This window comes from Malurus melanocephalus, unplaced genomic scaffold, assembly GCF_030028575.1.
Source record: "Malurus melanocephalus ecotype Western Australia unplaced genomic scaffold, MMel_1.1 scaffold_75, whole genome shotgun sequence".
In the NCBI taxonomy this organism is placed as follows: Eukaryota; Metazoa; Chordata; class Aves; order Passeriformes; family Maluridae; genus Malurus; species Malurus melanocephalus.
In genome coordinates this window covers 904297-931634 of record NW_026623307.1, presented here as the reverse complement: position 1 = coordinate 931634, position 27338 = coordinate 904297, and the positions used below count along the sequence as shown (strand labels likewise).

Below are 27338 nucleotides of genomic sequence, written 5' to 3'. Positions count from 1 at the left end.
ATTGGTGGGCAGACTGGATTTGGATTTTGGGTTACAATTATTACAACCCTCTGGTGTCAATCAGTTTAGCTAATATGCTCATGCTGATAAAAGCAGCTCACTGTACAGAGATCCATCCTCATCCTGGAAAATGTGCAGCAGATACTATAGGAATGTATCCTGCTTTTATCTTCTGGTCCCTGGTTACCCAAGCACTTGAGGAGAGACTGACTGCTGCTGTTTGGTGTTTGCAGGAACTACTTTTTTGCATCCCTGTTTTGCAGGAATACAAGTCCCTCAGTTTTTGGATTAAAATACTTCCAAACTCAAAATGTCAAACCTGTTAAATTCAGGCTAGAAATTAATTTATGTTTTTWACAGTGGTGGTAAGTATCTCGTGGAAATAATTGCAAAGGAAAATGGGGAATTCTCTAACACCTGAAATAATTATACTGARTTTCATTTCTAGCAGATGTGAAGAAAAAAACCCTGGATGTATTTCTGTGATATGCAAGGAGTTCATTGTAAATGTGACAGAATGGYCCTGTCTCATCTCAAATGAACCCTTAAAACTTGAAAATGTTCGAAAGATCAAAATGTGTGTCCTCTGTGATCACTCTTGTGAATGTCATGTTTGGTTTTGTTTAGGATTTTTTGTTCCTCTTTTATTTTCCTTTAGTTCTGCTACTTTGTCTATGCAGCACAAATTCCAGGGAGGAGTGTCTTATGGTGTCTTCTGGTATAAAATGTTCTCAARCAGTTCCCATATCTTTTTTTAATCAGGAAATGCTGAAGTGCAGCAAGAATTCAGAAGGTACTGCTGAATTGGAAGAAGCCCTGGCCACAGTGCTTGATATCATCAAATCAGTGAATGATTCCATGCACCAGATAGCAATCACAGGATATGAGGTAACATCTGCTGCTGCTCCTGCTCTGCTCTTGAGCCATTCTGTGTTTCTGTCCTCTCTGACTGTTCTGTGCCCGTGGTACTGGGGGCTGTGCCACATTCCTGAAGATGCCACTCAGTGGCATTTTGTGATGACCAAAATTACATCTCAGCACGTCATGGGGAGGTGGGGTGTGAATGTGGGTACACAGAGGGGAAAATGCAAGACTTTTGAGTAATTGCACCCAAAACTCATTTGTAGGTGAGAGGTGCAAGTGTGACAGAACTAACTTAAGAAATTTGCTGAAACTTTGTGACTCTTGTGCAACTCAAGTGTTTTCCAATCTTTGGCACTTAGAGAGGAAAATTTGGCTTTCATTTGAAGTGGGTAATGGACTCTATGCCAATGAYTGGCAAGCTTGTTATCTGAAATGTGAAATAACAGCCACAGTACAAATCAAGAGGCACAAATATATGTATCTGTGGGAGCTCCATTGAAGTAACATGACTTTCAAGAGCTGGTGCTGACTACATAAAATGAGCCCTTAAGTAAGAAGTGGAAGTGATTGACACATAAAGAGAAATAGGCCTGGCAAAATGAGGCCTAAGGATCATGTGGTTGCCCATTTTRAAATAGCTGCAGGGTGAAAATACCAAGAAAGAAACAACATACTGAGAATTATTCAAAGAATTGTTACATCAAAGTAATAGGTCTTAATCCAGAAAAACTATTTTTGTAGAATGTGACTTCATGAGATGTTACTGGGGTCTGTACAGACAATGCCTGTCTGGGAAGATTTATTCTGATCTTGAGGATGGGAGTGACCTCAGGAGTTTGGATTTCTATAGTTCTCTTTCGTTCAAGTGCATCTGCATGTGGTAGCTGAGGATCCCATGCCTGCTACCAACATGATTTTATAAATAAATTTAACAGCTTGTTAATTTAACTGCTTGTCAGAGATCCAGTGCTGCAYACAGCTGGAGATGCTCCTGTGGACTGTGCATTCCATTTGGGATGAGAATGAGCTCTTCCTGCMGTGGCTGTACTGGGCTGGAGGTGAAGCAGTGGCCACCTCATTGTGCTGGCTAACACTGGATTGGTGCGGTGACTGCGGGTCAGAGAAACACCACAGGTCGTAAATATAACCCTAAATCTCCCAAACGTGACAAACTTAAACAAAGCATCATATCCTTAGTCCGTTCTGGTCAGGGCTAAGTCTGAGTGTGTCAGAGATTTGTTTTAGAAAAACTCTTTAGAGCCTGTATATTATTATTGCAGACTTGAATCAGTCAATGTGGGCATGGGRAGTTCATGGATACAGCGCATCTTTTATCTCCCCAGTTCCCACTGTTTCCYATTCATTCCCAAAGAGAAAGGTAGCTTTCCTCCTGTGTTTCTCAGTTTAAATRTATGTGGTTACAGCAATTTAGCAGAAAGTTGAATCCCATTACCATGTAGACATTGCCATGTCCTCTATCCACATATTACTCCACTCTTAACATGGAATGGTTTTGGTGAGATCTGAGCAGAATATTGATAGTGGTTGAAGTATTTACCCATCAGGGGTCTTCAGACAAGGRCTTTAATTTAGAAACGTCTGGTTCCTGCCTAATTTCACTCTCCCTCAGGTACTTTTATGACTYCTTGGTGCATTCACTCCCTCTTTGCCCAGGGCCATGCAGCACTGCATGGTTTGCAGATGGTGAGCCAAGAAACTATTGACAAAGCTTGCAAAGACTATTTTGAAATGGGAGGCAATTACATACCTACATACCTTTGGGCACTGATCTGTGACTTCAGGCATCTGAGCTCTTTCAAGGTTTTGCCCAGGGATGGAGGAAGCTTGTTCAAGAGTGGAAACTGAAACTGGATCYTCCAGAGTCAAGGCCTTTGTTTGGGTAGTGGACTGCGCTGGGCCTTCCTGCTAATTTGGAGTCAAGAGCCTTGAAATCCAGTTTTGGTCAGAAGAAGCTTCCTCAGAGGTCACCTGAGGAGACAGCCTGTGTGTCACATCCAAAGATGCTGAGACAGATCTTAGATGCTAACTATGARTGGGGAGACAAACTGGGAATTATGRACAYGKAAACCAGTGGGTCGATGGTTATATGAAGAAACCACACAGGTTTAGCAAGGGGATGTGCACTCTCCAATGCAAGGGATGCCCCTGCCTGGCATCTTAAACACCACCTGAGGAAGGAATTGTGCTTGGAACTACCCCAGTTTGAATGGGCTGTGTGTTCTCTCTCTTYCTTGCTTGCCAGGGGGATGTCAGTGAGCTTGGCAAGCTGTTGATGCAGGGCTCCTTCAACGTWTGGACTGACCACAAGAAAGGGCACAACAAGGTGAAGGACTTGGCTAGATTCAAACCAATGCAGAGACACCTCTTCCTCTACACAAAGATGCTGCTTTTCTGCAAGAAACGGGAGGAGAACACCGATGGCCACGAGAAGACAGCTTCATACAGCTTTAAAAATTCACTAAAGGTAATAAATGCAGTATTGGTAGTGGTGGGGAAAATAAGCCTTCTGCTCTCCCAAAATGAGCATGTTTCCATGAGGGAATTTGAAGAAGGTGCACATATCTGGAGCTMTCTTGCACCCCTGAATGAATGACAKYTSCYRTTTAGTTTTGGGCTGGAGACAGAYSAAGCCATATATCCTGCAACTCCACATGTAAATCTATTCTTTGCAGCTTGATACAAATGGGTACCTTGTGAGTTGCTGCCCAGCATCCCATAAAGAGAAGCCAGACTGAATGGACCTGCATCTCTTGTTGTTCTGCCTATGAGTATCCTCCAAGTGCAATTCTACTGCAAGTTTAATTGACATCAGTTGAGCAGATACATTCTGTGAAGTAGTAGCTACAGATGTGCAGTAGAACTGCTCTTTTATTTGCAGGAGTGAAATTTCCAGATATGAGTCAGGACATTTTAAGGTGGGAATCACAAGTAGGTCGCATTTTCCCTCTAAGCACATTGGTGTGACACTTGTGACCTTAGCCAAGTAACACAGACCAGGTGTAATGTTTCAAACTTCTTACAGGGTACCCAGACAGGAATTGTAACAGAACCTGGTTCAAGGCTTGAACCAATTCATATAAATATTTCATGTTTCYTTCTGTGGAGATAAAACAAATGGTRGCATAACATYGTCTAAATCTTTAAATYARTGCTGAGGTGAATGAGAAAAGARGCATGAACAAATACAGGMAGAAGATGAGAAGYTGATTAGTAGCAGCTGAACTTCAAAATTGTGTTGAAGAACTTTTCATTTAAGAAATCTAAAATAACTTTCATCAGCTTTTTTGTGTCATCTGGATTTGCAGATTGATCATTAAATCTCTTCAAAGCCCTGTTCTATCCCTCTTTCTCTCCCACCTCAACAGGTCAGTGATGGCAAGTGAAAAAAACAGTMTTCCTAAAACTGAAAATTTGTCAAGGTGAACAAGACTCAGGATGGGGTTGAAAACTGATCCATAGATCAAGCAATAAAAGAAAAGARGATAAATTCATGGTCAAACATCAGCTTGGGTTAATTTTGAACATTTTTTTCCCTTAGCAACCAAAAAGACAAATGACAAATTAGATACAGAGAGCTAACTTGTTCTGAATTTTGCTTTTAATGATTCCCTGAGGTGCAGAAATGAATGCAGCCTTCTAAAAATGCTTCTCAGATGATTGAGTTTAAAGACTATTGACATTTTCCAGATTCCAGCTTCTTCTTTTCTATTTTGAAACAGATGAGCACTGTGGGCATTACAGAAAATGTAAAAGGGGATAACAAGAAGTTTGAGATCTGGTATAATGGCAGAGAAGAAGTCTACATCATTCAGGTAATGTCAATCCTTTTTGTTTCCAAGGACTTTATTTCCTGTCAACTGAATTGTTTTTAAGCATGTTCACTGTCCTTACACTCCACAAACAACAGCCACTGAAAGCTTCATTGTTGGGTACTTCCTTCATTGTGGCACTAAAATGGCCAATTTATTGTGAAAATGGTCATGATTTTGGATAAAAGAAGAAATAAAGTAATAGGAAGTGTCTTGGATTGCTGGACACAAAAGCAAGGATAAGATCTGAGATTTGTGGTAACTTTTCCATCCTTAGGAGCTTCTTTTCCATCTTTTGCTTTGCTCAAAGCTGGCCACAGTGTTCCAACCCTTGGCAAAATTGAGAGGCAGTGTAGGTCAGGGCAGCCCAGTGACTGGCTGTACTGTTAACTCTCCTCTTCTGTTCTCAGGCATCTTCTGTGGAGCTGAAAAACACCTGGATTTCCGAGATTCGCAAAGTCCTGACAGGACAGCTGGAAGCATGCAGAGGTAGGGCACACAGAGCATCTGGGAATGTGTCCTTCCTTCTGTAGCTGTGTGTGACATCGTGGGGCTGAGGCAGGTTAGGGTTAGAGAAGGTGGCCAAAGGTGTGTGATAAATAATTTAACACGTTGGTCACTYGTGTCCAAACCTCGGTGTACACACAGCTCAGTCATATCCCAGTGAGCAGGGAATGCCAACAAGGCTTGGGTAACACCTTTGTSCATCAATCCCAAATGTCCCAGTTGTCTCTTGCAGGAAAAGGAATTACTGATGCAGCTTAAGGGATTTGTGTAAAGCTGTGAATCAGTTGCCCAACCCAGGAGTGGAACTATTTCCTTCCTGACCAACAAAGGACATTAAGTTTAATCTTTCAGTGCTGCCCTGTCCCATCGTCACTTCTCTTTCAYTGATAGGAGGTTCATCTTCTTTCAGAGCAAAAAAACCCAGGGATCTCTCTCAGATCTGAAAGCAGCTTCTTCCATTGCTTCCTTCTTCTCAGTGTCTGACTATCCTGGCCCTGAMATCCAGGCCGTCAGCAACTTTCTTATGATTTTTCTTCACTCAGCATTTACTGGACAAAGTACAAAGTCTGTTGCTACCTTGCAGCCCTGCAAAAAGATGAACAAGTGGCATTTGAATAACATTTTCTGATTACTGTTAGTCCAGTTTGCTGAGTAAAAGCATTCTGCAGAGAGATGGGCATATGTTTTAGCACGTGGCTGAGTATGCAAAAGGACTGATGGACATGTGTTGCTAAATCCAGGAAAAGCTGTGAGCCACAAAATTTGTATTCTGGGAAAAAGGCCATGATGTCCATTCTGTAGATCCATATCATGCAGTTAGCTAGGAAGAGGTACAGAGAAAAGAGAAGGTAATGTGGGAAGAAATCTCTTCTGCAGTGAAAAATTAAGAGTAGAAGGGTTGTTYGGTGAGCTAAAAGGTGTCATTAAGTTCTTAATATGCCTTTCTCTTCAAGTGCAAGCATTCCATTTTGATTGCAGTGGCAGTCAAAATCTCTCCCCTCCTATTTCTCTCCCCCACCTTGAGCAACTCACAGAATTTGGAGCAATTTCTTTTCACTTTTTCTTTTACAGAAGCAAGTCAACTGCACCAAAGAATCACTGAGAGTGTGTATCATGCACCAATGGAYTCCTCCAATGCAAGCAGGTAATTACAGCTGCCTTGGCATATGAGGGCCATGTTCTGTCTTGCCTTTGTGCTTTTGCAGTCCATAAATTCTGAGGGGTTTGTGTTTGGCTTTCTGGTATGAACTTACTCAATGGTCTTCAAATYCTTTAAAAATACATAAATACAGCTAAAGGTTTTGCTCAAGAGAGAACGAAAATCACAATGCAGAATTCATTTCAAAGATTAGCTCAAATTTAGACAAAAGATATTGGAATATTTCCAGGAYGTTAAATGGAGCTGTCAGCAAATTTTTGTAATGACCCAATGGCTGGGCAAGTTTAATATAAGTTGGCATGGGATATCACTGTAAAATTTTTTAGCAGAATCAACCAGAATGGGAGATCTCCATTGTCTTTGTCACAGCTGTAAATCTTTAACTCTGTCAGCTGCAYGTTTCACAGTTATCCCAGCCTAGCTGGGAAGGAACAGAGGAAAAAGAATAAGGAAATGTGAGTGTGCTTTGGATTTGTTCCCATATTTATTTTGAGCCCCATTTTGTACCTGACATTAGGCTGCAAAATCTCRTTTTGATTTAGTACAAGAGGTAACRGAGACYTTKCTAAGGTTCCATCAGAAACAGGTCAGAAGTTCAAATGCAAAACAGTGAGTCCTGGACTACTTTATATTTAGAAAAGGTATTTACAGTTCTCTGGTATTTAAAATGTTTTAAAGTTTTTAATGATACCTTGGTGCTCCCCTTGCAGCAGAGCAAACCCTGTGAATGTTAAATGTCACAGTTCATGTGTTAATTGTCAGCAGCAGTTTAATTGCTGATAYGTGTCAATAACAAGCACTTTGGCAAAGAGTATTTCAAACGTGTAGATACAGTGAAAATGTGTGGAGCAATCTGCCAAAGATAACAGTCAAACACCCAAATTAAGCCACCAGACATTTGCAAAACAGTGAGGATAAGAACCACGAGAAAACCTTGCAGCTTGAATATCCTACAAACCTGGGCTGGGGTGCCCTTCCCATCCCAGATCCAAGGCTGGTACCAGGGCAGATCTGTCAAGGTGGATCCTCCCATTTGTGATTCAGTTGCAGACAGGGATATCCCTCTGGGGTTCGTGTTTCCAAAGAGCAGAAGAAACAGAAATTGGGGAAACCAACAGAACTCACATTGCTCTGTGCGTGGTGTGACCTCTACATGACCATTCAGTATCCCTTTCTTTCCTGGTGACAAATGCATTTAAGCTGCAAAGGACAGAAAAYCAAGCTTATCTTTTCATACCTGGCCTCCCATTCCAATTCCCAAATCTGTTGCACTTAAAAAAGTTTGTGCAGACAACCAGCTTGATTCTGCATTTTTCCCYTCTCAACTCTGACGGAGCACATCCCTCACAGTGTGCTGTGGTGTGCTATGGTTTACAGGATGGCTTTTTTCCACCATACATGCCTACACAGATGCAAACTTTTATAGCACATTTTAAAACCAGCCTTTTGTTCCTCCAYGTCTGAGGGTAAAAAAGAACACCTAGTGCTCAATGCTTCATTAGATGTTAACCAGAAATGTTACTATTTTTGTGTTTCTTTTGTCCCAAGGTATAGCAGGAAGTCATCAAGTCTATATGAAAACAAATCTGAGACATCAAATGTGGAAGCATCTAACAATAAAAACAGGAATTCCAGTCCCAGCGCCAGACAAAAGAGAGGTAGGAGTTCTGGCAGAGCCTTTGCTTCCAAAGGGTAATRTTTTTATATTTGCACGTATTTCTGGAGTTTGATGATGTTACTTTATGCTGTTTAAACCCAACATCAAATAAACAGTGCTGCAAAGCTGAGTGACTGTACCATGAAACTTGGTKATCACCAAAGGGCATTACCAGTTTAGGATTTTTAAGTCTGAGTTTTGATGCTTTAMAGTGCTCTTTATACAACTTGTGTTTTTCAAAAATAGAGCTTAGGGATAAGAATATGTGTGCTTTAACCTTCTGTATCCTGTTGAAGTCGAATTCTAGACATATTTAGTTTTTTTCTATGGACTTTGCTAACTGATTTCCTTGTTTTAAGTCAAGGAGAGTTTTTTGCCTTCCCTGTGTGTAAYAGTTCCCCTCAGGTGTACAGTAAATAAACCCACCTGCAGCCACAGAAAGTCCCTCCATTATTCAAGGCCATAAATACAGTMGATGTTCTATACAACAGAGGTTAAAATAAACTCTAAAAAGAAGTGGAATCTCATCTGACAGTAGCAGGAACAGAAAATCTTTTGACAGCAGTTTCTCTTTCGTGCAGTGTTTCTTAATGCTGAACAAAGAATATTCTAGTAATATAAAAAAGAAAATTGTGAGGTCTTAAGAAATGAATGCCCAAATAAGGCCTAAAGTAACAGCCTCTTTGTAAGTAGAGGCAGTAAAAAGAAAGTGGAATGTCTTTTCTTTGAAAAATAGGCTATTCACCAAAAGATTTTTTTTATTCCAATAAGCTTTCAGACTGGGAAAAAAGTTACAGATTCTTTGTAAATTTCTTAAAAATTTGCTTAAGTAAAATTTTATTTTCAAAAAATTTAACTTCCTTTTTTAAAATTAAAAAGTGGAAAAGCAGCTTTTCCTTTGAAATTCATAAACYGCTTTCAAAAAAAATCCCAGGAAAATTCTTGATGTTTTCTAACTGTCCAGCTTCCTCGGGAGTGTGGGAACTGGGATCACACTCTGTGCCGATTGTCATTCTTCTGTTTTCTGCTTTCCCATGAGCAGCTCCTCAGGCTCTGGCTGGGAGCCCACTGCTCATCCCCTGCTGGGGGCTGCTCCTGCAGGGCTGGGCAGTGAATCCATTCCTGTTTGGGATTCGGGTGCCCTGAGCATCCTGGGCTGCAAACCACACTGTGCAGAACCAGTTAAATGCTCTCCAGCTCAAGATGTCCCACCAAACCTCGGGTTTGTGTCCCTGTGACGCACCTGGTGGGGCTCTGCAGGGACTGAACTCAAAAATGTCCCAACACCCAGCACGGAGCCYGGGGCTCTGTTAAAACTGTCTCTTTTGTGCCACCTACTGCCTGTAAAATRCTCCCAACATCGGTGTAGTCAATGTGAACGCGGATTGTTTTAAAATGGGGATTTTCTGCAGTACAGAAGAGGAGGGTGCTGTGACAAGCTATTTCAGTTTTATTATTTTTATGGATAGGTGCCTGTGGCAGAATTTTTCACATATAAATCATGTGTGCACCTGATGTTGTGCACTGCCTTGTRGTTAAATGGGAGCAAGTCCTGCAGGAACCTGTGGGGTCCCCCTTGTCAGCCTGCCCTGCTCAAAGCAGGGTCACCTGGAGCAAACTGCTCACAGCCATGTCCAGCTGGGCTCTGAAAAGCCCCAAGGATGGTGACTCTACAACTTGCTGTGGGGATGCTGTCCCAGGTTTAACCCCTTTCACAGTAAAAAAGGTTTTTGCATTTTTTGATTGAATTTCCCATATTTCCGTTTGTGCTTGTTGCCTCTCTTATCCTGGGCTCCACTGAGAAGCATCTGGTTCCATTTTATTTTATAAAATCTCCCTGAGCCTTTTCTTCTCCAGGCTGTGCAATCACAGCTCTTTCACTCYCTCCTCATGGCAGCTACAGCAACCCCTTAACCATCTTCACGGCCTTTCACTGGATTTACTCAGGAATCCCCACATCTCTCTTGTCCTGGGGAGCCCAGGACAGGACAGCACTGCAGGAGCRTCTCTCTTGTGCTGAAAAGAGAGGAAACATCACCTCCCTGGACCTGCTGGCACAGCTCTGCCTAATGCAGCCCAGGATGCTGTTGGCTTTCTCTGCCACAACTACACAATGCAGGCTCTTGTTCAACCTGTCAGTTCTTGGTTCTTACTACGTTTGGAAATTGTTTCCAGGATTATTTGGTATACCTGCAGAATGAAGGACAAGGTTTGAAATAACTCAGGTGGAGACAATATGACTTTAGAGACCAGTGTCTAATGCTTTGCTGGTGCCAAGAGGCTGTGGGGGCTGTGAAATGGTAAGGGGTCCCTCAGGGAGGAGACGCAATTGCAGAGCTGAGAACTAACACAGGAGCCCATCCCTCTGCACTGTTCTGCTCCCTGAGGGACTCTGATAATGAAATGCTTTGGATTTTCTTGCCCTAAGAAAACAGCAAGTAAATGTATTTTATATAACAGTTTGTGGCTTCTGTATAATCTATAGTATGCTCACAAAGATTGGCTGGCAGTGGCAGGGAATGGCCCAGCACAGTCTGAAAGCCAAAGGTGGCCCCACAGCAGAAGCCACAGCTCCTCAGCAGATGCACCTTCCTGGCCCAGAGCTGGCACTGGGTAGCAGGAGCTGAGCCACAGTGRCACAATTCTTCTGTGTTGTTAAAATCTGCTCATCTCACACCCACCTAAGCATGCAGGCACCTYGGATCCTGGATTATCTTGGCTGCAAATCAGGAAGTGATGGGATGCGCTTTCCTTTGGAAGCACAGCTTGTCTGTCTGTTGCTTGTCTGTCAGTGTGGATCCACTGTCTCCTCGTGTTCCCTTTGTACCTTTGGTCTTGATTTGGCTCTAAAGATTTTCCTGTGACAGTGTATGAAATAAAGAGGAGGAAAGTCTGTTGGTTAAACCCTAAGGCTCAGAACCAGGTACCCAACACATGGTTTTTCTCCTGCTCCTTTGCCATAAACCTTCTGTGCGTTATCTGCCCACACCAAGAAAGGAGCAGATGGAGGATTTGGCAGGAATGCCTGGATCTGGGGGTTTGATCTAGGTCCACCTGTTTCCTGCAATGTGAGTAACTGARTATCTTTGAAGCCCAGAGCCTCAGGACCTCTCTCCATCTGTGACTGATGTGTGCAGAGGCGGCTGTCAGACAGCATGGCTGATTATTCCTGCMCAGCCTGGCTGTGAGCTCTGCTGGCATGGCATCCTTACCTGCCAGCAAACCATGAGGTCACTTGCATGGCTGTGTGCCAGCTTCAGAGGCTTTAGAAAGGCTGCAGCAGGTAAGGCTGAACCGGGCTGGTGAGGGCAGGCTGTTCAGTGCCAGTGCTGGGTAGCAGAATTGGGACTGCTCACAACACTTGCATGTCCTGCMCTGCAAGGCTGCTTCTCTTATTTCTCCCTACAACTTGCTGTTCCAACCAATGATGTGTTTCCGTAGTGGAAGGCACTAACTTGCTGCTAAGTTGTATTTTCCTTTGATGAGAGCTGCATCCCTTCACCTATTGTTCTTTGGTTTTGYTTTGTTGTTGTTCYCCATTAAAACTYAGTGAGCCAAACTCAACCCAGGGGTTCTGTTTGGTTCAGCTGCTTTMCTCACCCTGACCTCACATCACCTTTCTGATTGATTAGCTCTTGCTCAGGCTGGAACTGAATCAAAATTTATTTATTTCTTTTTAGTTGTCATCCAGTGCTAACCTTTCCTTTCCCATAAGCTGAACAGCTGACCCTTCCTTCCTTATTTCTCTTCCCTCTCCCTCTCTCTCCTAGTTGATGCTTCCAGCAGCCTTAACCTTGAGCGCACAGCGCTTGCTAGAAAGCGATTCACATTGCAAGGTCTTTCCAACCGCAGAGCTCCACCCAAAGGTAAAATCACCCATGCAGCATTTGGTCTCAGGCCATCTGTGTCCTGCACCCCCACAGTGTTCTCTCCATCCCATAGAGCCATCCATCACTGTTTCCTAAAGTGCTGCTACATCTCACCCAAACGCTCCTTTCTGGTGCACACAAAKGGCTCCTCTGCTCAAAGATGCCGTCACCAAAAATTGCTCCCACAGCAGCGTTGGCAAGGCAACCTCTGGGGTGGCTGTTCTGTCTTTTACTGGTGCACAGTGCAAATAACATTTGTTTCATTTCTTTCAAGGGTCAAAGTGTGAATTTGTTTTAAATGTTCAACCGAACTTCTTGCAGCAACTTACAGGCTTGAAGATAGCATCATCTCTGTTCTGCCACATGAGATTTTAGTGTGTGAAATAATTCAGTGGTTGGACTYCTTGTTTTTTCAAATATTGCTCACCTGTGGCCCAGTGGTTACATTGGGGAACCAGRATTCAGGAAATCTGGGGTTTATTTCTACTTAAGTCATATGGCATGGTAAAATGTTGTGTTTTGAGTACTTGTGCATAAATGTTTAGTAGATATCCATGAACAGAGAGCTTTGCAAGTTGGGGTGTTGGCTGTCCAATGAAGAGACTTTAGAGGAAAGAAAAAATGTGAATGGAAATTAAATTGAATGACTACTTCTAAYCACTTTCAGAAAAGATACTGTAATTACTCCTTTTATTTTTTCTTGTGTATGACTTTTCTTCTGTTTTGATAAATGACATTTCCTCTGTGAGGCAAAGGGTTAGTGTGCGATGATGGAGAGGGTGAGGATCAATGAGAAAGGGCCAAGGTGAAAAAATGAAAGCAGACATACAGAAGCATTAAATTGTAATGTGATAAAGTAGATAGGAACGCACCAAGAGCCAGCACTGCCATAAGATTCTGGCTGCAAAGTTAAGGCTGCATTGATAGATCCAAGATGGACAAACCAGTTCAATGTCTGATTATAAAAATCAGTAGTTTTTTAGATTTTCTGACTTGGGGAAATCAATGATGAAACAGATTTCAGAAATAATGCTGTAATCTTTGCAAGTTTGGATCCRCAGTTTTGGGCTGCTGTTGTTTTTTGATGAGTTTCTCTCGTCATATGAAATGTCTTGCYTTGTGTTCAGTGTTCCAGGCAGTGAAGCACTCCTCTGAAGTRTTTGTACCCACTAAGGTCTAGGTGGTCTGAGTTCAAAGCCTTGCTGGGTCTGGTTACTTGAGATTCCTGTGGAATCCTTTTCCACAATGTCCCGTTTCACTTTGTGGTGCTGACCCCCTCCTGGSCTGGAGGGAAGCACTGGCAGACAGTCTGGGTGRCTGGCAGAGCRTGGTGATTCCTSCAGGCAAAGCCCATCAGCACCCACRGGCTGGCTGCTGAGGCAGGATGGAAGCTGGAGAAGGGAATAGGGATGTGTCTGCAATCAGCTTCTCCTGCCCCTGAACACTTTGTCTAAAGGTTTTTGTTGCTGGCCCTGACAAAGGATGGTGTGTTGGTCTGAGTGTGCTTTGGTTCAGACCTGCTGTGTCTGTTCCTGTCCAGAACACATGAAAGGGAAGGTCTAAAYRATWAAAYACCCAGACTAACTAGGGTGAGAACMAAATYRATGGATATCAACTGRCAGTGGWGCATGGATGCTCAGAGAAATGCTGAACTGTCTGCCTAGGCTGGATATGATGGGRTGGAAAATGTTGTATATGATCACTTTGGCATTTTAGCCAAAGAGATGCTGATGTCTGCAGAAGGAACTTTTACCATCCTGAACTCCATCAGTGCAGAGATCCCTGGGGCAGCCATCCCAGGGCTGGCACCAAAGTGCCACCCTTGGGTCAGCATCAGCCATCCTGGTTTGCAGAGCCAAGTTCAGATTTCTTGGGGTTGGCACAACTTCAACAGATGTGGGGAAGATGTGTCCATTCCTGAGCAGGCTTACAGAAAAGGTGGGATCTTAAATAAGCAAAAAGCCCCACTATGTGGCCTTTATTTTCTCCAAGCTGGTTTGCACTGGTGAGGATGGAGGTTCAGAGAGTGTTTTTAGGCATTCACACAGTTAAATTTTAGAAATGACRAATGTGAACTCCAAACCATTCATGCTTGTTTTTCAGTGTATTTCAGATCTGTCATCACAGAACAAGCAGTTCAGTGTCTCAAGTGATCCAAACCTCATCYGTAGACACACACCCCATTCCAGCCATCTTGCTCATTTCTCTGTGTTTTGTAGCTGTACTTGGACACTGGTTGGTTGCTAAAATGATAATTGGCATAAGTCTCTTTTCTGAAGTATGAAAATTGGTGCAATTGGAGTTGCTTTGAAAGTATGTTCATAATAACACTTTCTGTGCTTTTCACTTTGTTGAGGGTATTTTTCCTGTTTGTTTTAGAGGAGCTACCTTTCTTTTCTTTACCCTTTTCCAGCTGCTGCTTTGCTTTGAGCATCTTTTACCCTTAGTGCTTATTAACCTCTAACCCTGGCCTGCCTTGCATCTGTCTGTTCTCCCAGATCCAGAGTCTAAGGACAGAGAAGTTACCCGTCGCTTTTCCTTAGCCTCCTCCATCAGCACCACAGTTAATGCTTCTGCTGTGACCAAAGGTACTGTCATGCTGCTTGCTGAGCTCCCCCTGTCCCTTCCTGCTGGCTGACACATTCACTGCCAAATGCTGCTCACAGAGCGACTCCCTCAGGCTCAATTTTCACAAATGCAGGAGGTTCTGGTAGAAGAAGAGTCAATGCCAGTGTAACACCTGCAGGGAGGCAGGACAGGACATTTTGATGTGTATCAAGGTGTGCTGCCAGCACACTGAGTGACTCTTCCCAGATTCTCCTTAATAAGCTTCAAAAAGTGTTGCTGGTTTCCATGGAAACTGGAATAATTTTCAGATGATGTGGGGTTTCCAACCTCTCCCTGGTTTGGATTAATTGATATTCAATTGGAATTATTTCTCTGTTTCCTTAAAGCTCTTTAGGATTTTTGCTTTCAAGGAGAGAATCTCCTCCTTGCATGGCAGATACCAGGTATCAAGAAAGCCTGAAATCAAGCCAAAAATAGAGGAGTAATAGATGCAAGTTTTAATCATATTTAGCAATATTGCTGTTATGACTAGGAACTATGTTTGCAGGAAATTTTTGTGTCTGGAAGGCATCTGGGTGCTAAATGCACTGAACTCCATGCACTTTGTGTGGAACTTAYGAAAGTTTCATTTCTGAACTTCATTTAGTTGTAGAAAAGGCACTTTCACAAGACATAAGTTCCTGAATTAGTGCCTAGATTTAAATTTGAAAGCAACCCATGCATTTCAGCAAGTTGTGTTGGAAATCAGTAGCATTGTGGGCACATTTGCCTACATGTCAGGGATAATTCTGACAACAGAATATATGGTCTTACATGGAATTGTGAATATACTGCCTTTTGGCAGTTCTTGGAATGAAGTGGAGGAACTGATTTGCAAGGTTAAGATTTTCAGGGCAATTCACAAGCTGAAATAGAAGGAAAAATGGCAGAATTGATTTCTATACAAATCTTTGCTCTATACTTGTCAGGAGGAAAGTTGCTCAGTATCTGTTGCCTTCTCACCAGCTGTGAAGAACACGAACCCCACCTTTGGCTGCAGTGAGGCTGTCAGGGAATGAGGGCATGGTGGGGTTTGATGGGCACAGCAAGGACGTGACAGTCCCATTACCTACAAACGTTTCTTTGACAGCTCCTTTAGACCACAGCACTAGAACATCACACATGGAGGAGAGGTTCTCACAGCTTTTTGCCCTCAGCAACAGCTCAGAAATAGATGATCAGCTGCTAAATTATAGGAAGACAGAGTTATTTCCGAATATTTTTTTTCAAAGCTGGGTAACAGAATGAAGCACATATTAAAATAGGAAATGGGCAATCAAGGATTGTTCTTTAGTGTGGTTTATCAAAGAGAGYGTGTGTGAGTTGCAATGAAAGTCAAACTTTGTTACAGTTTCAGATCAAAAAGTCCTRTCCTAGAATCCTGTCTGCCAAAAGACTGCTGGCAATCTCTTGGGMTACTGAGAAAGCTACTTTTGCAATGATTTTCAAAGCTAGAAAACAGAATCCGTGCTTTTCAATTAAGTGATTTATTTACAGCATGTGCTTATGAAAATATTTCACATGACCAAAGRACTGAAGCCTGAGTTTTGTCTCAGCCCGGATGCAGCTCTAGCCAGGGTGTTGGGAGCATCACTCTTGAGGCTGCAGCTGCTGCTGTGGTTGATCCTCACTGCTCACAGTTCAGCTCCCTCCACATGTGGAATCAGGACACAGGAGAGGTGCTGTACATGCACCTGTGGCAGGTGTCCCTCCTTCTGTGGGTCACAAGGGTTGTCTTTGTGTTCTCTGCCCTGCCAGCCTTGGTGAAAGTTGGCACTACGGGTCTGGCTGCCTTGGTGCCACCTCCTGGGCAGGAKTGAGAGGGAAATCTGTGAGACCTGAAGGGAAGCAGATGGTTTAGTTRTGATGTCTCAATGTCTTTTGCCAGAAGGGGTTTGTTTCCTGTCCACTTCACAGAAGTGTGTATCTTCACCATCTAGAACCTAGGGGTTGGTCATTCTTTCTGGGTGAAATTAAAAGTTTTAGGTAGTATTTTTCAGGTGATAGGAAAGCAAGTTTCTCCTCTGACAATATTTACAGCTTTGTGACTCTGTAAACTTCACACAGGTCCCCTTGTTCCTGCAGTTAAAGTCAAGAGACATGAAATAAAGAGTGACCCAACTCCCCTTGGGTTTGAAGGTAGGAGAATTTCCATCCTGCATGAAAACCTCATTTGATATTCACTGAATTCACATCTCATCACAACTGGTGGATGACACTGGAGTCCATTAGGGGTTGGGGTCAGTTTATCTGTATAACTGGGATAAAGACAGTTACTCCCTTGTCTGYCCCCTGCACTCATATTCACTTAGGGTTGGGCCTAAATTAACCCCCCAATTCTCTGCCTGTTTTGGGAGGTGAAGCTCTGGACTGTCACCTGGATCTGGATTTTCTGCCTCCCTCCATGGAGTGCAGCACAGGGAGCCAAGGGGTACTTTTCACCTTCACCTGCAGTCTGGCCACTGGCATCCCTCTTCACTTGTTACTGTCTATTCCCAGTGAGAAAAGCAGGAGCCATATGCATGAGGAATACAGGGGATGCTAAACTGTGCATTAAAAGCCATTTGAGGTGCAGTGTTTCATTTCAGACAWGCAGAATTTCCATCAGTTTGTTGCAGCGGATTCATCAATTACCGTTTAATAAATAAGACCAAAGAGGTAAATTGGGATGCTGTTCCTCAGCCATTGAAAATCAGCAGCTTCCATTGTCAGCTTTCCCCTTTACCTGATCGTTTGCCTTAGGGGGGCACAAGGGGCCAGAACTACTTCTGCTGCAGGACAGGCRGGAGAGAGATGTAGGCTGAGGAATCCTTTCATAGCATTGTGTTCTTCTGCACGAAAACTCGGTAGAAAGAGCAACTGAACAGGTCAGTGAAGAGACTGGAACAGAGAGGTTGGAAGAAACAAATCAGACAGAGCAGAAGTAGTTTTCCTGTTTTCAGAATATTTCCTTCTGCCAGTGACACCTGGCACTATGTTTAGAATCATCCTGGCACCCAGCAGAGTTTCCCAAAGTGTGAGGTTTATGCCTCACTTTCCTCACTGACAGATGCCCTGATCTCAGCCTCCCATGGGGCTGCAGAGGCTGGGGGGTTTCAAGGTGCAGAAAAAAAAAAAAACCATCTGCAGCATAGAACTGACTTGCTCCTCTCTGGTTAAAAACAAGTTCTACTGCACAACATCCCTCACCAGACTGAATCCCTTTAAGTGGGAAACAGTTAACTTTAAGATCCTGATATTGCTGCTATTGCCAGGGTTCTGTGTGAGGTAATAACACAAGGAATTCCCCCACAAAATTGTGTTGCATTCATCAAGAGTGAAATCATTAATTTTTGGCCTCCCTGGTCCCCTTTTGCTGCTGTCTGGATTGGGATCAAAACCATAGATTATCACCTACAAAATGATTTATCTGCAAGAAAATATGTTCAAAATGGGTAAGGAAGCTGTAATGAAATAGAACACTGCACTGTTCACTCAGCAATTGTTTTCCTTAATTAACATCAATACTTCAKTTTGATTCATTTCACTGTTCTCTGTCCTTCTCAGACTTACAGTTTTTCTGTGGAATGCTGCTGTCCTTTCACTCATTTGTGCTGGTCATGTGTCTCCTCTTTTGTAACTGTTGGACCCCAGTCCACCTGTTTGTTAAAGAGACTGTCAGTTGCAGAGGTGATGCAGGARTTCACTTTGTACTGGTTGTCTGGTCACTGTTTCACCTTGAAGACACAAATTGTACTTCCTGTCACAGATGCTTTTGAGAACACCATATTGGCCCAGAGTAAATGTAATGCCGGTTCCACCACGAGATCCGTACCTAGATCTGCTTCACAGACAGGTAAACAAAACTAAAGCACTTGTAATCTCAATTTGAGAGTGCAAACTMAATTTATGGTAATATTTACTCTCTTTATTATAAAGACATTTTTCTCTTTTGGTGAATATTATTTCTCATCAAAACAATGAAAGAACAAGCTTGGATTACAGAAACAATGCCCCAGATTCTGGTTTTCTGACGTCAGGCTGAAAATAATTCTTTTAATTGATACCAGAGAGCTCAGAATTTGATGTGTCTTGTTTTTWAGCTTCAATTAAGCATGTGAAGCTTAATTGAACACAAGCTATTTCTTATTGTCTGAAATTAGAATAGCAATTTGTATGGAAGAGGGAGGCTGATGCATGTATTTGTAAGGAAWTCTTGCTGGTGAGGTTTCTGCCTTGGTTGCTTTCACAAATGACAATGGCAAAAGACTATGGAAGCTTTGTCTAATGGGGTAGAGGAATATATTTTTCTCTTGGTGTTTGCAGCCCAACCTGTGAATTTGAACTAAAACTTCAGTAGCAGTTTGAAGTTAATTAGAATCAACCTYTTCTTGTATGCTTGGGTCTTTGCTGGTATTGCTGGTGTGAATGAACTGGTACAGGATAGCTTTGCACCSTTAAAAGTACAGATGACCAAACCACACCTGTGGGGTGATAGCTGGGGATGGAAGAAGGTCCCTGTGTCCCTTGTGACTGCGTTGCAGTGGTTGGAGCAGACACAGTCCCTGGGTAGCAGGAGGGAGAAGGAGCTGCAGAGCTGCCAGGATAATGTATTTCACCAACCAGTGCCTGCAGCAGGGAGGATGTGCATGGGGGGGGATTAAATAAACCAATGAAAAAATCTGTTTCTCTCAGATCAGCTTTTCTGTTTACTGCCTGAACTGCCTGGCTTGGGTTTTGTATTGTTTTAGAAAAGGTTTYGGTGTGGATTGAGAATGTTGGGATGTTTATAATCCCACTGTGTGAGCATCTGTCTCCATGCCCTGTGGTCAGAGCACAGTTTTGCCTTGTCCAGGGCAAYATCCCACAGGATGTGGAGAACTTGGTTCATTCAGCATCTGCTCAGCTGTGAATTAGCTAATGCAGGTACATTAATTAGTAAGGCACACAGTAAATTGACTGACTCCATTCAGCTTGTGCTTGTCAGGGCTGCAGAGTCATTTGGTAAATGCAAGCTCTGTTTCTTCTGAGCTGGACTTTAGTCATCCCCATCGCTGCCTGAAAAAGGACAGGCATCAAGTGCAACTGATGATTGCCATCTGCACACAAGATCTCCTTTTGCACCACAGGAGCCTCAGGCAGACAGGTCTTACRAGGCTCAGCCTCAGTTTCCCTCAGGACACAACCTATGGATGTGCCTTTGTAGGTGGAGAGACTGTTGAGCTTGGGCTGGAATCTCTCACAGAGTCCATTCCACTGGGCTGGGGTGGTTCTGGGTGAAAATCATGCAGTAAGACAGGAAACAGCACAAACATGACTGAGATCTCTCCTTACACCMCTGGTTGTCCTTGTCCCTCCCTGCACTTCCAGCCTGCTCCARGGTAAGTTGTTCAGGTGGTCTTCTCACCTTGGGGAGAGATGGAGGTAAGAAGTCAACCAAAATTCCATTATCATTTGCTCTGCAGGAATATTCCTGGTCCTTGTTTTCTGTCCCTCCTGAGCTGAAGGGATTGAGCAATGCTGAGCACTGCAGCCACACAGATGCTCTCACACAAGTGACAGCAAGTGGTACCGGTTTTTAGAGACAGGATAATGGCTGTGACATCATTTTTTATGGCAAAAACATGGAATAAGCTGTAAAAAAGTACAAGTAATTCAGTAAATGGAATAGTGGGAAGTGAACCTGTGACATTTGTTTTACACAGACTGATTCTGAGAAAGGTTGATGACTGATAGCTAACTCTTTCTGGTTTATTCTCTTTTGAAAAGGCTGGCCCAGCAGACAAATGCCTTCTCTAGACACATTTGAAGATTTCGAAGCCATTCCTTCCAGCATGGATGAACTCTCCAACTCTTCTGACTTGGAGGAAGAGACCAACCCTAACAATGTAATTGCTTTTTCAAATTCCACTGCTCTTTCCCAGCACAACCTCCTCCTCTCTAAAGATCACACTGTAACCTGCAAAGTTTGGGTTCATAGCAGCCTCAAATTCAGGGATGCATGGGAATACAGAAGATGGAAATTTTATCTGGGGTATTGGGAGATTATTCCAAGGCTATTTTGTTGATCAGAATGAGAATCATAAAAAGTCATTTGTACTTGTAAGCTGTCACTTTATCTGCTACAAAAGTGAGGGAAAACTCTGAGTCTTAAAAAAAGTAATTTCAGACTTTTCGAGATAACTTCACGTGGTGTCACAAACCTAGTTTTTGTATCAGAATAATGGCTGGTGGGTTAAGSTTGAAATATAAATGTATAGCACAGGTCTATCCTAATTTTGCATAGTATTTAACCTGGGCATGATAAAACATATCTGCGTACAGCAGAAATCTCTGCCAGCTTGAAATGCCTAATTCAGTATTTAACTAAATTCTCTCTCTCTTGCACAGTGTTCTTTCATCCATAGTGACTGTATTTCTGTTTCCTTCATTTTAGGGGAGCAATCTCTTCCGGGTAGAAGGCAGTTTTGACAGCTGTTTCCCGGATTCTCTGACTCTCGAGGATGGAGATTTAGTGCAGTTTGTGCAGGAAGGAGAGAATGGTCAGTGGTGAGTATGGCACAGAGACAGAACTGGACAGGTGCAACAGCTGTAAACTCCTGGAAAAGATGGAAAATATATTCAGAATAATGTCAAAGTCTCTTCAAAATCAATCCAAATCCACTCACCCCATTGATCACAACATGAAAGAGGGAGTGGAGGCATGAATACACAAGGGTTCATGAGGTTTACACAGAAGCTTGTGTAAAGGAAACAGATGGGAATATTTGGCCTTTTGAAACCAGAAGAACATCTGTCAAAGGCAGCACCCTCCTGTAGGATACATCAATAAGATCCCCACACCTTCCACTGCGAGCACTTTTAGCCTGGGGTCCTCTCCCTTCTTCCTTGGTTTAGGAAATAACAGCCAAACACACATCTCTAGGAAACATAACCCAGGGAAAGGCAGTGTAGGAAAATTCACTGACTGTTCTCTGAGTTTCAGGTTAGTGAAGAAACTGGTCTCTGAGAAAAGCGACTGGGTTCCTTCCAGTATATTGCAGCCAGCAGAGGGGGACAGTAACAACATGATTAAGAGCAGCAATGCAGGTAATAGAAAAAATGTGTTACTGGTTTGGTTCCCCCCCCCCTCCCCCCCACTGAAAAGGGATGTGATGGTAAAAAATGTGGTCAAAAGTATTAAAGTACTTTCTGTATTAAAGTACTCACCTGAGCCCATGTCTGTGCTGCAGTCTCTGCTGATGAGGCTGAGCTAATCTGGAATTTGGTGCCTGGGTRTCAGAGCTAGTCAGGCACAGCAGCTTTCATTGGCCTGGTTGAATTGTTTWCCCCTTCCTGGGCAGAACTTGGATCTGCCATCCAAATTCTATGGCTATCAGCACTCAGGCTGTCTGCTTCACAGCTAACCTGAGTGTCTCATACACAGGGTGTGCCTGCAGGACAGCATGTCAGCTCTATCCTGACATGGATAGAGTTTGGATTCAGAGCAGCATCAGGGCTGTGGTTCTGGCCTGGGTTTGAATATATTAAAATTTCATGAACCATTGCTGCCTTTATCATATTTCACAGCTGGCTCAAAAGCTGGAGGAAGGGCTGCTCTCATAAGATTTCAGCCAAATCAGCACTAAAAATCATCCTTTCTCAGCTTTGGTTCTGACCTAACACCCAAACAGGTTGCACTGGAAAAGCTGAATCTGAGCAACTCTGCAGATCAACGGTTTACAATTTTAGACTAATATCTGTCCACCCTTAAATATAATTTACCAAAATGTGTCCTGCTTYTCTTCTGGTAGCAGAAGAAAGCAAAATGTGGCACAGCCACTCCCTGGGGATCTGCAATGGAGAGCTACCAGCACTTTATTCTGAGTTACTGATCTCTTTTGAATTTTTTTTTTTTTGTCAGGAGGAAATCCTTTTGTAACCTCAGGTTTCTTTACTGTGGTGTAAAGGGATTTGGCAATTGCTGCTCCTTCACCTCCACAGCAGGTCAGTTCTYTCCTCACCAGCCCAACTATGGCTCTTGTTTCACTGGCATGTCCAGTGCTTCAAAAGTAAAAGAAAGCCACACACACATTACAGTTACACACCAAAAGAGCCTCCCTTGCCTTTTGTGAAGGAATTAGGAGAGCAAAAGAATTGTGATTATTTATGTTTTATTTTATTCCAGGCTTTTAACAAAGAACCTCAAGACTGTAGATGGAAAATCCTGTAGCCATATTGTAGTGACAATGCCCATGTGCTCCTTTTCAGACATGTACAACGATTCCTGCAGCACAGCCTCAGTAGAGTCAGACACGAAGGAAAGTGAGGTGGCCAAAAGCTTCCCAGCAGAACAGAGGGCTGGCAGCTGAGCAGCAGGACCAGCCTTCCTCAGGACCCCGTCCACCTGGCTTTATCTTGGGTGGACACTGGATCAAAGTTGCCTTTCTCACAAGCTCTGAGGTTCAYAATTCACTAAAATTTTATCAAAGTGAACAGATGAGAACTGTGCTCTCCAMCTGGCAAGCTGGGAAAAACAAACTTGAAAGGAGCATTAAACATCCAGAAAACATCAAACCTACCTTCAGTATTAGAGGAGAAAAATGCTTCTTGCATTGATTACCAAACTGTTTCAGAGGATGTGGCCTAAATTAGGTCGACAGCAGAGCTGAAGAGTTTCTATGCACGCACCTTTTGGCAACTTTGCTTGAGCACCACATCACTGCAGAGGGGCACGTGGTGGTTACGAGTCCTTGCTCCACCCTGGGGTCACCTGGAGGTTTTTCCATTTGCTTGCCACTGGCTGTGCCTTCCCTGTCCTCCTTAATCCCAGCTGATACATCATCACAAACGTGCCCTTTTTGCTATGGTCAACACCAAAAACACCTGAGCTGAGGGTGACTGTGGAAAGGGAACTTCTGAGCGGGACCATCAGAGAGGCTCCGTGCGGCCGTGCCGCGATCCTCTGCGCTGGCACGGGAAGGGAATGCTCAAAACATTCCCCACCTTGGAATGGCACAGCTGCAGCTCCTGCCTGGGAGGTGCTGGGCTTTGCAGGGAAGTACAGACGTGTAACAGCTGCTGTGACAAAGAACACTCTGAACTCTTTTTACAGTCTAAGTCATTCCTCTGCCCCCTCTACCGTCTCTGGTTGCTGGATCACAACCCTTCACATTTGGTGCCGAGAATTCAATTGAATGCCATTTACTGTCCCATGTTTGAGTAGACTGCATGCTTTCCTTGTGTGCTGGGCTATGAGTAGATACATTTCACCCCCCATTTGGAATATACTTAAGCATTGCAAATAGGCAGTGGGCATTAGATGCTCCAATGAGTGGATAAAGTGTTGTTGTGAAATACTTCTTTCCGGTATGTTTGATGAAAGGACTGTACCAAATCTCTGCCACATAAGGATGTAATGTATAATATAAAGTGATTACAGATGTTATTATTCCTATTCAAGCCATTAGCTCGTTTAGAGCGCTGTTAAGGCATGAAGGCATTTTGATGGTAATTGGGTCTTAGGTCCCACAAAAGCTGCTAGTAYTTTAGTAAAGATAAATATTGACTAAGGATTGCAAACAGGCAAAGATCTGTAGTAAAGACGAGCCTGGAAGAAGCTCAAGAGTGAGTGAGTGGCTTTCACTCTTTGAGATGTTTTGTTTAACCCTCAGATTAGAGGTGCTTTATGTAAATAACAAAGGGCACTAAAAGCACTAAAAATGGAAATGAAGMAAAACCAAAACCAACCCACTCTTTACTAATTGAGCCTCTGAGCAAAGCAGTAGGTTTCTGTATCATTTCTGCTGTCACCTTTGCAGGGACTTGAATGTTTTCCTTTGTGTCTCAGTGGAGGCTGGCGGTGCAAATACCTTAGTGTGTGAGTCAGGATAGCTGTGAAAGAGTTAGATGGTCCTGTTTGAGAAAAAGCCTTGAAGTAGGTAAAGGCTTAGTAAGATCTTTTTGCCTGTGAAGACTTATTGCTTGATTATGAGTTGCACTGTGGTGATTAATTCCCATGGYTCTTCTAAACCTCCCATATCTAAATTCTGTGATTTTTGACATTTTCCATTAGTCCATGACTAAAGGACCTGAGAGTTCTGTACCTTTCTGGAAGCTATTTTTGTCCTACAGAGGTAGCAGCTTGCCTGTTTGTGTTTTACCTCAAAAATGATATGTAGGCTCTCAGGAACATGAATCCTCCTGGTCTACTGGGGTTATCAGCATCTTGCAGGAAGAATTTATTCCTTTCAGTCCCCTAAGGAAATATGCAGTGACATTTTCTTATAGTGCAATTCCTTAATCCTCTCCCTAACATGAGTTTGTTCTGGTTTCTCTATTACTTTCAGTAATTTTTGCACAGTAACAGTGCTGCTGTCTACCCCTGCCCTAAGCATAGGAGAAGGAAGGGCTAGGGAGCTTTGATTGCACATTAATAAGTGTAGTAAGCTTTTATGTGTGGGAGAGAGAGATGGGGAAGGATTATCCTGGGTTTATGAAACTGCCAAAATGAAGATTTGTGACATTGCTGATGGATGGAAAGATGAAAACCTGCACTTTGGAGTTTTATTTTGAGGAATCTCATTCTGATGGTTAAATGGCAGTGGGAGGTCTCTGAACTGARGATGAGAAATCTGGCATTGCCAGTCCATTTCCTCTCTCTGCATGAGCAGGGTGAGACTGTGCTGGTCCTACTTGCCCTGGTGCCTCAACACCTTCCTGTAAAATGGAGCTATTGAATTTCCCACCCATTGAATTCTGAATTGTACCAGGTGTGTGAAAGTTGTCCCCCTGGGGACCCTCCAGGGGAAAGCAAAGCATTCAACCCCACATGCCCTCCATGAGTGCCAGTGGTACAGGGCATCTTGTGGAGCAGTCTAGAGCTGGAGCAGGACATGGGGTTACTGAGGAAAAGTGTCCTCTGCCAGCTCCAGACTGTCTTGTCATGGCCACTGCAAAGGTAGGGCCTGCATTATTGCATTCTCCTCCCCACTTCTGTTTTGAAAAGTGAAAATCTCATGTTTTMTCCTGCTGGACCAAAGTTGGAGTCTGTGCTGCTCCATGAATGTCCTGGGGATGGCAGGTTCCTCTGTGCTGTGGCTGTGCAGCAGTGGCACAGCACTCTGGTCTTTGGGCACACGGAGCCTGAGCAGGGAGCTCACACCATTACCTGTGTCTGTAACCTCCCTGCAGTGCCAGGTGCCTGTTTCTGTCTCCATGCTCCAAACCAGGGCACAGGGCAGCCCTGGCAGGGTCCCTTTGGCACGAGAGGCAGCGAGGCAGGGCCACTGCAGGGCTGGCTTTGGGAAAGGATGAGTTCAGTGACAGACCAGGCTGCTGACACATCCTACAGCAGCTCCCAAAAGAAGCAACCTTCTGGCTTTGCTGATGAGACAAAATGGGGTTCCATGACTTTTTGGATTTTTTAAATATTATGCAGGACAGTCTTTTAATTAGTGCATTTCTGTTGAGCAAGGTGATAATTAAGGGAATGACTCTCCATGTACAGTCTAGAAGATGATTTGGTAATGTCCAGCAGGACTAGTGTATATGTTAGGGTATCCTTATTCTGTCTGTAGGTCTTTGACACCATCCTTTTCAGGTAGATGGACCTAAAACCCATAGTTTTCAAATAAGGATTTCATTTCAGTGTTGTTTGAAGATGATATAGTGACCATTTAAAAGTAATGGTTGTGACTAAGTTTTGGCTGTAGAAGACACCAGATCCCAGGTGAATCCGTGCTGCAGCAGCCCCTGCTGTGCTCTGGGCCTGGGCTGGTGACACCTCTGCTCCAGGCTGAGTGTTTGCCTGGGCTCTCCTCCCTCTGCTCTGCTGCTCTTCTGTGAAACATCAGCAATTTCACACCCTCAAATCTGCCCTGTGCTCACCCAGTGTGGGTGGGCTGCAGGCTCCTTCCTCACTGGCACCACGGCAAACAGAGACGGGCATTTGCACGACACACAAGTCTTGCTTTTAGTAAACCAGGCTAAAATAGAACCAGACCTGATCCTCTCCTCTCACCTGAACCCCACCAGGGGAGAATCAGAGCAATTGTCGTTGTCCTGAACACAAACAGCTGCAGCCAAACCACATCTGAGCTCTGGCTTTTCTCACCAGCGACAGCAAAGATCTGTGTGTGTGTCTGACATTCTGGTCGTGTGTGTGATGAGAAGCCATTTTATTATCTAGGATGTTCTTAGAGTCTTGATATTTCAAAAAGGATTGGGTATGAGTAAGGCCATGTGCTTACTTTCCAAAAATACTCAAAGACTTCAAGTATATATGATTAGAAATATGTAAGAATAAGAAAAAAAAGATACAAAATGTGTATTTCTTCTTGCAGCTGGAGCTGAAACAGCTGCTAATATTTCCTCTCCCCAGCTGAGAATTGGTACAGTTTGTTTTTCTTACATGATTTCCATGGTGTTGATAATGATGTATTTGTATATTGTGACTGATGAGAGATAATCAGACAGGGAAAGAGAACAGAATTACCTGTCCTTTTTTCCAGTCAAGACAGAATGTATGAATTTATTACAAGAAAAAAAGTGTGCAAATGAACTTCCTGTAATTAGGCCATTCTGACCTGTGTAGAATCACACTTTGTTTGAAATTTATAAAAATTATAACTAGTACAAAACCCTGTGGCTGATGTCTCTATATGAAGCAACAAGTAAAATGAGATTTTTTTCAGTTTGAAATAAATATCAGTAAAGGACACATCGGAGCTGAAAAAATCCTCACATTTGTCCAACACAATTTTCATCTGTCCAATACATGGGTCACAAAAGGCACAGTAAGTTTTTTTTTAAACTTTACCCATCTCCCTTAGTCATGTTCTGAATCCCCAGGACTTTTTGGAGAGTGCAAAGGTTCAGACAGCTAA

The 27338-nt window shown here is 43.3% G+C and overlaps 1 protein-coding gene across 2 annotated transcripts in view; it reads left to right on the top strand.

Annotated features, from left to right (window-relative positions):
• The window catches only part of MCF2L2 (MCF.2 cell line derived transforming sequence-like 2), a 106672-nt gene extending 80580 nt beyond the window's left edge, over nt 1-26092 (top strand). Inside the window, exons 21-34 of one of the 2 annotated variants that reach the window (XM_057367089.1) lie at nt 763-888; nt 3128-3349; nt 4605-4697; nt 5105-5183; nt 6273-6345; nt 7909-8018; nt 11788-11883; nt 14385-14474; nt 16561-16632; nt 18242-18328; nt 20242-20360; nt 20909-21021; nt 21458-21561; nt 22723-26092. In XM_057367089.1, the coding sequence (XP_057223072.1) occupies nt 763-888; nt 3128-3349; nt 4605-4697; nt 5105-5183; nt 6273-6345; nt 7909-8018; nt 11788-11883; nt 14385-14474; nt 16561-16632; nt 18242-18328; nt 20242-20360; nt 20909-21021; nt 21458-21561; nt 22723-22823 (1485 nt within the window). In that variant the 3' untranslated portion in view covers nt 22824-26092. The remainder of the gene's footprint in view (nt 1-762; nt 889-3127; nt 3350-4604; nt 4698-5104; nt 5184-6272; nt 6346-7908; nt 8019-11787; nt 11884-14384; nt 14475-16560; nt 16633-18241; nt 18329-20241; nt 20361-20908; nt 21022-21457; nt 21562-22722) is intronic. The other variant, XM_057367088.1, reaches the window with a different exon arrangement.
• The last annotated feature ends 1246 nt before the right edge of the window (nt 26093-27338 follow it).